Below are 12697 nucleotides of genomic sequence, written 5' to 3'. Positions count from 1 at the left end.
ATTAATTTGGACACTAAGTACACATATTTTGAAGATAATATTTATCTGATTAAAGACATTTCCCTCTATTGTATTTTAAGTAGTTTTCAAAGCATTATTAAACTTCATCAAAAGTTACTTTTGAATTTCCTGAGAAATTTGTATGCCTTTCTCCTCTTATTTTATTATTTAATTACAACAGATTTTTTCAAATTACAAACCAAGTATTCCTGGAATAAACTCAACTTGATCAAAAACATATTATGCTTTTATATACTTTTTTACTATTTTACTGCTTATTTGATTTGTTGGTATTTGTATTTATGTACATAAAAGATTATTCCATACTTTTCCTTTCTTATAATATCTTTGTTGGGTTTATAATATCTTTGTTGGGTTTATCATCAAGGTTATAGTGGCATCACAAAGTGATATGGAAAACACTATCTTTTTTATCATCTCTGGAATAGTTTTGTAAGACTTATTGATCATTTTTTCCCTTATACATTTTAGAGGATTTTCATGTAAATCCATCTGGGCCTGGTATTCCTTTCTAGGGGAGTTTTGATTTGTAAGTTCATTTTCTTTAATATGTATGGTACAATTTATCTTTCCTATCCCTATCTGGGTGAGTTTGAGAGAGTTTTTTTTTTTTTTTTTTTTTTTTTTTTAGGAATATTCCAATTTCAAACAAATTTTCCATTATATTGGCATGACCTTTTAAAATATATTATTTTATTATCTTTTTTATTTTTATAGTTTCCATAATAATGTCATATTTCTCATTCTGAGGAGCAGTTATTTTTTTTTAATTAGACTTCTTAGGTTGTTTTAACCACAACCCAGTGAAGAAAAATCCTATTAGTTATCTTCATCAGAGGTTTTTTTAATATAAGTGATTAATGACTAGATTTCAAAGAACTGAAAGGGCAAAAAAGAGCACTAAAGTAAGGGGCTTCTCAGGATTGAAACTCAGGCCTTTGCGAGGGGACAACTCTTCGCTCATGTTCACTTTCTGAATTAGAGGAGGAATGCGACGACTTGACACCCAAATCGCGGAGAGCAGTGCCTGTTACAACTGCTGTTTCTGAGGGCATGAGAATGGTTATGTAAGAGTTTGAAAATGTGCCAGTTGTGTTTAATTGCAGCTACTGGAAAAAAATGTACCTGACAGGGTGAAGGAGGAGGTTGGGAAAACTGATAGGACCAGGAATCAAACAGGATGAAACTTACCCATTTTCCTTATTTCCAGCTCTATTTTCTTCCATTGGCAGAATCTAACAGGGGGTCAGACCATGAAGACAAATTCCAGCCCCCAGCTTCATAATGCAGGGTCCTGGAGGGTGGGCTGGAATAGAGAATAGCTCAATAAATAGCATATAGGAAGAGAAGTCTTTCGATGGATCTATCAGTTTTAATAGTTTTCTATTCCTATAAAATACTCTTGAACCTCTCTATTAAACAGCTGTTTCTAATTCTAGTGACACCTGTGCTTTTTTGTTGCCATTCTTCTACACTCTTTGGAGTTTTTATTCTCTCCAATAGTTTCTTGAATGACTGCCTAGCTTAAATATTGTCAGCTTTTCTCCATTTCTGCTATGTGTCTTTTAAGTTAAAATTGCCCTTTAAACATGGCTGTAGGGATAGACATTTGTTTTAACATATATTTGAAAACTTTTATTCTGTTAAAAATATTTTCTAATCTCCATTACAGTTATTTTCTTTTGTTTATAAGCTAATTACCTATGGATTACCCATATATTAACATATTTCCAAACATTTGAGATTCTTAATTTATGTTTTTGTCATTAACGTGTATATATATTGAGCATAAAAATTACTAATATCTTAATATTATTATAAAAGCAGTATATAATGAATATAAACATTTGTATATACAATTAAAATGTATAAATACATAACTCATTTATTATAGGCATATATATTTTGAACAATGTAAGAAGGAACCCAACTACTTGAGCCATCAGTGCTGCTTCCTGGGGTCTGTATTAACCAGGAAACTGGAGTCCATAGTCAGAGATGGCACTCTGATGTGGGTAGCAAGTGTCCTAAATACAAGACTAACCATCTGCCTGTACATTTGGAGTTCAATCTATAATCTTGCTTTTTTCCCCCTCCCTATATGTCCTATATGCTGTTACTTCTTCCAAGTCTTCTTTTAGATTCTTTTTCCAACGTTCCATTTCTCTCCTTCAATAGGTCATTTATTAAACATTCTTTAAATTTTAGTAGTCATTCCAGAGATACAAGTACCCCTGTTACTAAAATCGTATAAATTAGTCTGTTCAACACAGAAAACCCAAAATGCTAGAAATGCAACTCCATTTGATATTTCTTGCCTTTCATGTTTTTTTTTTGTTAACCTCACAGGCATTAGTAATATTGTTTTCCAGAATCATCGCTTTGTGCTTCTTTTTTCTTGCAGATCGTAGCATTATAATTCCTATCACACAGCCTTCATAGTTCTCCCATGCATTCAAAGCAGAAGTTCTTGTTTAAAAACATTTTGTCCTAGCTGTTCTCAGCAGGAGATTGGTTTGAATCACTTAACACACCATTACTGATACTGGAACTCCTCCATGCAAATTTTTAAAAAAATTTATATGGTTGATTTAACAATTTTTCCCCTTAATTGCTTCTGAATTCTGTTTCATAGAGACCTTTCCTATTTTGCCATTATTTAAAAGTTTGTGCTTTGCTATAGTACTTTTATGGTTTCAATTTTTAGATTAAAATATTTGATCCACTTGGAATTTATTTTGATCTGTTGAGATGCACATATTTGAAGTTTCCTTTTATATAGGAAATTTTTCTATGATATGGATTTCTGAATTTTCTATTTTTGTATTCTACTTCATTGTTTATCTCTGTTCATGTGCCTTTGTGAATTTCTTAAAGGCTTTATTTAGGCTTGTTCTACAATATTCTACACATACATAAAGTGTATGATTTGATCTGTTATGACATACATATATCCTGGTGAAACAATTAACAATCAAAATAGTGAACAGAAGTTTTTTGTTGTTGTTGTTCTTCTATAATCTAGGACTCCTCCCTACTTCTACCTCTAGCTGTCACCAAACAGCAAACCGATTAGAATTCTGTTATAACTTGTAGTTTTGATCACATATAATGTATCCCTTTTTTTTTCTCAGCAAAGCTATTTTGAGACTCCTTTGTTACTTCCATCATTAGCACATCCTTTTTTTAATTGCTAAGTAGTAATATTCCATTTGAACACCACTGCTTATCCATTCACTTTGATTGTTTTCAGTGTTTGGATATTATACAAGTAATCCTGCTATGAACTTTTGTATGTTAAGACTGTGTGCATATACCATTTCCTTTCTCTTTGATAAGGATGGAATGACTAGTTTGTATGGTCTAAGCTTAACATTTTTAAAAGTATTTGTCTTTTCCAAAGTGCTTGTATTTTTTATATTCCCACAAGAAGTGTACGAAATTTTCAGTTGCTCCACATCCTCATCAACCCTTGATATTGCCAGTTTTCATAAATTAAATTACTCTGATGGACATATAGTGGTAATACTCTCAAGATGCAAATTAAAAATATCTTCCCATATGCTCATTAGCTCAATGAGTTCATTTTAAAAAAAATACAGATATAAATTCTTTACTAGATATACCCATATCTTTGTCAAATGTCTTCTCCCAACCTGTGGCTTTCCATATTTTCTTAGCATTACCTCTTGAAAAAAATATTGGATCTATCTTAGATTAATTCAGAGACATCTTTACAACACTGATATGGCATTTATCATAGCCTGAATGTCCCCTTAAATTTCTACCCTAAAACAATTCCCTTTGTGGTGGCTTTAAGCAGGCATCCTTTTTGAAAGTGATTAAGTTATGATGGCTCTGCTCTGGCGAGTGAATCAGTGCCTTAACAAGGCAATTAGCTTACATCCTTTTGTGTCCTTCCTCCACATTAGGACATGGCCTTCACTGCTTCTACCATGTGAGGATACAGCAAAAAGTCCTCACCAGACACTGAAAGTCTGGGACTTGACCTTGGGACTTCCCAGGCTTGAGAACTGTGAGAAATACATTTCTTTTGTTTATGAATCACCTAGTCTGTGGTATTTTGTCACAGCAGCACAGATTTTATTTTTTGACACCAGTCAGCTTTTGTCACAATAACAAAATACTGGAGGAAACTAATGAAATGATTAGTTAGCTCACACTTTCGGAGGTTCTTTCCAAAATTAGGCAGCTCCACTGATTTAGTCTCTGGCCAGGGTGGCGGACAGAGAATTGCAGAACACTGGCAGAAAATCACAATCAGCCAGGGAGCAGAGTGAGTATGGACCCAGCTTGGCTTACATACCAATGCTCTCCAGAGAACCACTTTTCACCCTCAATGACCTAAGGACCTTCCACTAAGTTCATCTCCTAAACACTGATGGGATTAGGTTTCCACCCTTTTACTATAATTACTTTGGGGTTTAAAGTCCAACATTAGTTGGGAGTCAAATCATGTTCAAATGATAGCAAAAGCATTTTTCTTCTTGCTCTATTATTTCTCCTTATTGAACATTTCCCTATTTCATTACTTGTTCTTGTTTTTCTATTTCTTCGAATTTATTTTCAATCTTATCGCAGCCTGTTTTATTAAGAACCTACACAATTGCGTGTATGTTCACTTCTAAATTATCCTTTTTATCTGCTTGTGTTTTATCTGCTTGTGTTTTCTTCAATTTCTTTAAATATAGTATTATTTTCCGCCTTTGATAATCCCAGTATGTGCAGGCTTTGTCTATCAAAATACTTGATATGTTGTTTGAACATTTACACATTTACTCTTCTCAGTGTGGCCAGTTTTAGCTGGATGACTCACACGGGTGATAGGAATCCTTTTCCAAATCTGTGTGTTTTTGTTTTGTTTTGTTTTGCTAAGAACTGTCATGAGAATTTCTACAGCTTTTAATTCCCAGGAAAATCTGAGACAAGCAAGTTTCACCCAATTCTCCCTCCCTCTGCAGGAGACTGTCGCCCCCTAGTTCTCCCTCGCAGACGGTGGCCCTTCCAGATTTCCAGCTCCCCAGCTCCCCTGGGAAGAGACGGGTGGGCAGGGGAAACGGTGGGTGGGGCGGCCCTATATCTTAGGTCTGTAAAGTCGACTTTGCTCTTCACGGTGTGGTCCTGAGACCGCCACCGTCACGGCCGCCCGGGGCTGTGAGAAACGCCCGTCTCAGACACCGGCTCCTAGCGTCGTCCGCGCGGGTGTTTCTGTCCGTTTTGCTTTGGCGTCCTCTTCTGTCCTACTGCTATGTACGTTCTCTGCGTTCAGTAAAAATAAAAATAATAATAATTTTAAAAAAAGAAAAAGAAAAACCATCTGAGGAACAACCGCGCTCCAACCTGTTTGAAAACGGGAAAAATAACAGAAACGACGTCAACGTCAGCAGCGCCTCAGCCGGGACGGCCTCCGGGGGTTGCGATTTGCCTACAAACTCCACGCCCGCGAAGACGCCGCAGCGCCCCGGTCAGGGTCTCCCAAGCTCCCCCGCAGACCTCCCCTCTCTGACGCTCCCCCACCTCGAAGCGTGGAGTCCCCCGCGCGGTCCCAGCAGGCCACCAAGGCACCGCGAAAACCCGGAGTAACGGATTGCGGGCACGGACACGGTCTCCAGGGCAGCAAGGAAGACTGACGGCGCGTGCGCCGAGACGGGTGCGCGCGCATGCGCACCGCCAGGCGCAGGGCCGCGCGCCTCTCTCCGGGCGGCTGGGCGGCTGCGCGCGCCGTTGACGTGTTCGCTGGCAGTGCAGGCGGCGGGGCGCGGGGAGGGGAGGGGGTGAGGTGGGGGGCTGAACCCGGAAGTGGGTCGGCGCTCGAGCGAGCGCGCCGGGAGTGGAGCTCGGCGGCCGGCGGCCAGCGGGGGAGCCGTGTGTTCCCGGTAATGGACTTGCGGGGCGTTCGCCCGGGGAGACGGGGTGGGAAGGGTAGCGGGCTGGTCGGCGGCGAGTGCGTGCTCCGCCTGGCCAGGGCCTGGGCAGGCTCTGGCACTGCCTTCGGTCGTTTCTCCGGGTGACCCCGCTTCTCTCTTGCTCCGCGCCCCTCCTGGGGCCGCCTCCCCGCCGGGCGGTTTTGGCTGAGCTCCGCTCCCTCTCACTGGAGAGCTGTGCCAAGCCCGCCTGGGAAAAGCCCCGTTCTTGGGGAGACTCGATTTCGCGACCGCCACGGCCTTATTGTCACCACCCCGGAGCCCCCAAACTACGACTGCAGCCCCCCTCAGCCTGCACCATCGAGGGTCTTGGGAGGATCTCCCTCATCTGCCCGATTTGGCCAACTCTCTTCATAAATCAGGCCTGGAAGGTGCGCTCGGGCTGTCTTTAAAATTATTCTTTTGTTGGTCGTCTTTTCTGACCCGGCCCTCCTTGTTCTCCGCCCCAAAATCAGCCACGAATGAGTGTCGGCTGTGATTTTTATCATAATTTAGGTATCGTTTCGAGAGGCTCGGCTGGCCAGCGCCGTGGACCGGCCTGGGTTGCTTTGCCGTGGTTCTTTTACCTGGCTCTTTGACTTTTTTTTTTTTTTTTTTTTTTTTGCAGACCATGAAACCCTTGGGCACGCCCCTCCAGAAGCTGTTATCCAAGACAATCTAGTTTTCATTTATAAATCTCATAAGACACTTATGAAATTTCTTGTTCTGGAATTGCTGTACTGCAATGAAGAAAAGGAGAAAGGTTACTTCAGATCTTGACGAGAAGATCCATCTAGGCTATCATAAAGATTCTTCAGAAGGCAATGTGGCAGTGGAGTGCGACCAAGTGAGCTACACACATTCCGCAGAAAGACCAACTCCTGAGGCTCTTCACTGCTACCAGGAGTTCCCTCCCTCTCCAGATCAGAGAAAGCTTTTGAGTTCTTTGCAGTATAATAAGAATTTGCTGAAGTATTTAAATGATGATAGGCAGAAGCAACCATCTTTCTGTGATTTGCTCATCATAGTGGAAGGAAAAGAATTTAGTGCACATAAAGTAGTCGTTGCTGTCGGCAGTAGCTATTTTCACGCCTGTTTAAGCAAAAATCCAAGCACTGATGTTGTCACCCTGGATCACGTAACACATTCGGTTTTTCAGCATTTGCTTGAATTTCTTTACACATCAGAATTTTTCGTGTACAAATATGAAATACCTCTTGTTTTAGAGGCTGCAAAATTTCTGGACATCATAGATGCAGTAAAGCTGCTGAATAACGAAAGTGTTGCTGCTTTTCAGTCAGAGCTAACTGAGAAGTCATCACCAGAAGAAACACTAAATGAATTAACTGGACGACTATCAAATAATCATCAGTGCGAATTCTGTAGTAGACATTTTTGTTATAAAAAGTCTTTAGAGAATCATTTGGCTAAAACACATAGGTCTCTGTTATTAGGAAAAAAACATGGGTTAAAAATGCTGGAGAGAAGTTTTTCCACAAGAAGATCAAAAAGGAATCGAAAGTGTCCAGTTAAGTTTGATGACACCAGTGATGATGAACAAGAAAGTGGTGATGGGTCAGACAATTTGAATCAAGAAACTTTTGATAAGGAGAAGTCAGAGAGAAATGATTCTGAGGACCCTGGAAGTGAATATAACGCTGAGGAAGATGAGCTAGAGGAGGAGATGTCAGATGAATACTCTGACATTGAAGACCAGAGTGAAAAAGAGCATCAGGATGCAGAAGAGGAACCTGAGGCTGGTGATTCTGTGGGAAATATTCACGAGGGCTTGACTCCAGTAGTCATTCAGAACAGTAACAAAAAAATACTGCAATGTCCTAAATGTGATAAAACATTTGACCGAATAGGTAAGAAAGGAACAGAGCTTGTTTTCCACCATTAATTTTACTTTTCATGGATATTTTAAAGGTGATAATTAAAAGCTAAACTCTGAAAGTAACTTTTGAAAAGACTGATTAAGTAAGGAGAATGCTTTGGTTTTCGTTACATAGTATATCCTGTTATTTTAAAATTGCTGTGATTTAGTAATTCATTTTAAATATTTATATTGGCCTCTTATTTTTATCTTTCTTATGTCCCAACAGTAGATGAAAGATCATTAGTTCATGTCTTTGGTATGAGAGAATCCAGAGTATCAATTATTATCATATAGAGCTTTGGTTTATGTGCCAATTAAATTTGTGAGATAAGTGCTATGTTTTTGAGTCATAAAAGATTGAATTAAATCATACTATATTTAGTTTATTTGTATGCTGTTCCCCTCGTTAAGGGTAATATATGAGTTATAAATACTTGTGTAATTAATTTTCCAGTATTTGCCACAGTTTATAATTGGGCTGTTTTAGATTAGACTGATAGATAGTGAAGAATTAAGTTGTACTGAGTGTAATCTAATTCTTTAAGTAGAGTCTTTAGGAAGTGACCTAATTGCCAGTACTAATTATTAAAAATCATGAATAAATTGATTTTACCCTATTAGTTGAAAGTATATAGGAATGTAGTCTGTAACCTGAAGTTTTGTGTTAGTGTTTATTTAATTTCAAGTTGTCTAGTATTTCCTAGTAGTGTTTAGAAGTATTTTCTATGAACCATTTTAAGGTGGACTTAGCTGCAGTAATTAGGCTATATCCATGTAAACTGAAGTTAAAAATTGTGAAATGTATTCTACCACATACAGTGATGAAAAGAATGTAGTAGTGCAATCTGACTTTGTAAAGTTACTTACACACTTTACCATATATCCTTGTGTGTTGCAGTATTGAGTTACTTATTATAGGTGGAAATTTATAATATATTAGTAATCGTTTGTTACCAAAATATGCTAAGTGCACACTATGACATAGTGGTAACTTTTGTTTTTTATAATGCTTTTTGAATATTTTTTTCTGATTCAAAATACTTTTAAGAGTCCAGTAATGATTAATATTTTTGTTTTGAAGCTCTATACAAAATGAATGAAAGAACTTTTTGAGTAACTTAGTCACTTGGAAGAGCATATGTATTTGGGGTGTTCAACAAGTTCATGGAAAATTCATCTGAAAAACTACACATGGCTCTCAAACATTTTTTGCATCAAAATAAACATCTTTTACTTCTACTTTTCCATGAACTTTTTGAAGTACCCTCATAAGTCAGGCTCTGTAAATGCTGCCTTACGTTATAAACAGACACAAGGAGGGTATTTATAGTGGAAAGGAGACAAAAGCTTTTTTGGATTGAGGTACCTGAGAACATTTTATCTTTCTAGTAGTTTCAACTTCTTAAAATTTGTACCCAGCACATACTTCCTGTATTGTCTTAATTGACCTAATTTGATTTGGAGATGAGTGAGCAGGGGTCGGTTCACAAATGACATTGCGTAGGTTTAGCACATAGATCTCAAACTGTCTCATTGAACCTGAGGAATGTGAGATGCTTTATGAGAGGGGTTCTGTTTTCAAGTGACATTGAGAAAACAATATAATTATTCTGCCAAATTCACTAATAAGAAAGAATTCTAAATTTTGCTTCACCTAACATTTCCTCAAATCATTTTACCACGGGACACTTAATGTCCCAGAAACACACAATTTGTGGAAACACAGCTCAAGATTAGTTGCTGATCACTGGAAGAAAGGCGTTGAACAACCTTTTTGCCAAGTTCATTGTAGATAATTGAGCGAACCAATAGGTAACATAATAGGTTTGTTTCCAGTCTACCAAACCAAGCCTATTTACAAAGAATATTTTTATTCCCATCTCCCTACCCCATATCACTCCCTTGCTTTGTCACTTTTGCTTAGTTTTCTTTAGTATGTCCTCATCTCCATTACATTAACACATCTATCTGTCTGTCCATCTATCTATGTCTTACACTGCTTAAAAAGCATGAGCTATGTTGATGTCAGACTGCCTGAGTTTTTTTGGGGATAGTTCTAGTGTGTCACTAAAAGTATTACATGAAATTTAGGTGTTCGAAGTGTGGTAACTGCTCTAATTTATTAATCTAACGTTATTTTGCCTCAAGAATTTTAGAATTTGTTGAATGAGTACATGCCAAAGCACAATTTTACTACACTAAAGAAAATTTTTCAAGAACTATACAGAGGACTAACGGATTCGGAGCCTTTGTAGAGCAGGTAGTACTTGAGCTGAGATTGAAAGACTAGAGGGAAATTTATAAGGCAGAAGAATGAACATGTGAAAAAGCATTGAGATATGTTATATTCCGGAAATTTCATGGCGGGCAAGGAGGCATAATGAAAATGACCAGGTGAAGATTGGCAGGTAAGAGGGAGTCAGATTTTTTTTTTAATATTTTATATGTTAAACAGAATAGTTGCGATTTTACACAGTTAGTGATAGAAGCTGTGGAAAGGAAATGATAGCCTCCACACGTTTTAGAAAAATCACGCCGGCTTCAATGCCAAGAAGAAAATCGGAAAAAAAGAGAGTAAGAAAAGAGCCAGGGAGACAAGAGTGAACATGTAGCAAACGACTAGAAGGACAATATAGCCTGGGGTAGGAAGATGTTTGATGTAGGGGATGGTATGTGGGATTACGGTAGAGCAGAGCTACACTGGATGATGACTACACGAACTGGTGATGGGTAGAATGAAAAGAATATGTAGAAGAAAAATTCTAAATGTTCGGTAACTACCTTTCCTTATACCACACACATTCCTTTTATAGGACTTAAAGGCATCTACCCAGATTTTTGGTGGTTGTTATCTGTGTTGTTAAGATTGTGAGCCTAAAGTTTATGCATCATACTATTGGATAGTAACCATTTTAAGGTTATTTCAGAGATGTTTTCAGTAAGTGCTTGTTTACTTGAACTAAGTTGAAAGGTTGGTGTCTGACTTTACATTGGGCCCACAGAAACCAGTTTAACTTGGCTGCCTAGGAGTGACCTTAGGACAGGTGAATAGTAATAAATGGGTGAATAATAACTTGAGCCCTGTATAATCTAATTTGATTTCATTCCTTTGGATCTTTAATCTTTCTCATGTATTTGATAATTGCTTTGAGTGAGATTCTTGATCCAGTTATATTTTTTCTTAGGCTACCAGCTGTCCTTTTCTCAGAGAATTCTCATGCAAATAAGAGTCCCTTGACCTTTCCCCTTATACCAGAAACCTAGTGGGTAGAAAGGCAAAATAGTGAGATGACAGATGTGGTGAGAGAAAATGTGGATAACTTATTTTTTTCATTGATCCTACAATGAACTAAAATCTTTCCTTCAATTAAATTCATACTGTCTTCTAGAGATAGAAAATGTTTTGTACGTTTTTAAAAATGTGACTCATTACTCCATTCTGACGGATTCCACCTAGTTTTTAGTAAACACTACAACAGTTCTTAAGGCCAAATATTTTAGTTATGTGTTCTTTTGGGTGTGTTGTATGAATAGATTCTAATAGAATTTAAGATTTAGCAATATCAGATTTATAATGAAATTACTTGGTGGTGATGTTTCTCTTTACAGAAACTTCCTACAAAGGTGAATAGTGATAATTTGCATGATCTGTGATAGTGAATAAGTTCTGAAGCAAGAGTTCATTTTTTTAAAAATAATTTGTTTATTTACTTAAAAGGCTGAATGACAACGAGGGGGAGAGAAAAAAAGAGATCTTCCACCTGTTGGTTTACTCCCCAAATGGCCACATCAGCCAGATCTGGGCAGGTTGAAGCCAGGAGTCAGGAAGGGACCTAAGTACCCAAGATGCCATCTGCTGCCTTCCCAGGAATGTTAGCATTGAGCTGAATCTGAAGCAGAGCCGGGGTCAGCGCCATGGCTCACTAGGCTAATCCTCCGCCTGCAGCGCCAGCACCCCGGGTTCTGATCCCAGTTAGGGCGCTGATTCTGTCCTGGTTGCTCTTCTTCCAGTCCAGCTCTCTGCTGTGGCCCGGAAAGGCAGTGGAGTGATGGCCCAGGTGATTGGGCCCTGCACCTGCATAGGAGACCAGGAGGGGGCACCTGGCTCCTGGCTTCAGGCCATTTGGGGGGTGAACCAATGGAAGGAAGACCTTTCTCTGTCTCTCTTGCTGTCTAACTCTGCCTGTCCAAAAAAAAAAAAAAAAAAGTCAGAGCGGGACTGGAACTGCCGCTCTGATAGGGAATACCAGTGTCAATGGCGGTACCATGGTGTGGGTCCCACAGTGTCAAATTTGTTACTGTGAAAATATCTTTAGTTTGAGACACAGTTTGTATTAGGATTCAGTTCAGAAAAATGCTATGGATGGAATGTCTTAGTACTTTGTGTTTTCTGTTGACAATCAGAATATAATTGAGACTTTGATAAGTTGAAGTGAACATTTTGATTTATGCATAATTGTTGAATCCTCCATGCCATAAAAATGGAGAAGTAGATACAGATGTTTACTCTTTCTACTGATTAGTAGTTACACACAGACATAAACCCTACCAATTGATTTAAGGGCTTAAAACTTTTTGTTCTTTGTTCTTGCTAGTCCCTAAATCTCTGCCTGGCCTTTCTGAGTCCAGCATTCCCTTTGAAATTGTCTGTTCTATAATTATTCAGAAATTCTAATCCATGGATGTAACAGAGCCTATAATTCCCGTGTGCATACAGTTTGAGTTTAAAATTTAGTAAAAATTGTTTCACTTTAGAGATTCTTAATGGCATAATGAATTATTAAAGTTTCTGTATTTTCATTGGTCTCCTTACTGAATTTATTATAATGGTTTATCTAATTTTTGCTTTTTCAATTTCTAATTGCTTTTTCTT

At 38.3% G+C, this 12697-nt stretch overlaps 2 protein-coding genes across 3 annotated transcripts in view; one reads left to right on the top strand and one right to left on the bottom strand.

Moving 5' to 3' along the window:
* Positions 1-5646, bottom strand: part of CRB1 (crumbs cell polarity complex component 1) — a 244451-nt gene extending 238805 nt beyond the window's left edge. For both annotated transcript variants that reach the window (XM_062211545.1, XM_062211546.1), the window contains exons 1-2: positions 5560-5646; positions 1213-1327 (exon numbers count right to left, since the gene is read on the bottom strand). Coding sequence is in view for 1 of the 2 variants with exons in the window: in XM_062211546.1 (XP_062067530.1) it covers positions 1213-1216 (4 nt within the window). In the remaining variant the exon portion in view is untranslated. The remainder of the gene's footprint in view (positions 1-1212; positions 1328-5559) is intronic.
* Positions 5647-5828: 182 nt separating this feature from the next.
* ZBTB41 (zinc finger and BTB domain containing 41) overlaps positions 5829-12697 on the top strand; it is a 51075-nt gene continuing 44206 nt past the window's right edge. Inside the window, exons 1-2 of the mRNA XM_062211542.1 lie at positions 5829-5918; positions 6574-7813. Of these exons, the coding sequence (XP_062067526.1) occupies positions 6691-7813 (1123 nt within the window). The 5' untranslated portion in view covers positions 5829-5918; positions 6574-6690. The remainder of the gene's footprint in view (positions 5919-6573; positions 7814-12697) is intronic.

The sequence above is a fragment of the Lepus europaeus genome, chromosome 14, assembly GCF_033115175.1.
Source record: "Lepus europaeus isolate LE1 chromosome 14, mLepTim1.pri, whole genome shotgun sequence".
Lineage (NCBI taxonomy): Eukaryota > Metazoa > Chordata > Mammalia > Lagomorpha > Leporidae > Lepus > Lepus europaeus.
This window is presented reverse-complemented; position numbering and strand designations above follow the sequence as displayed.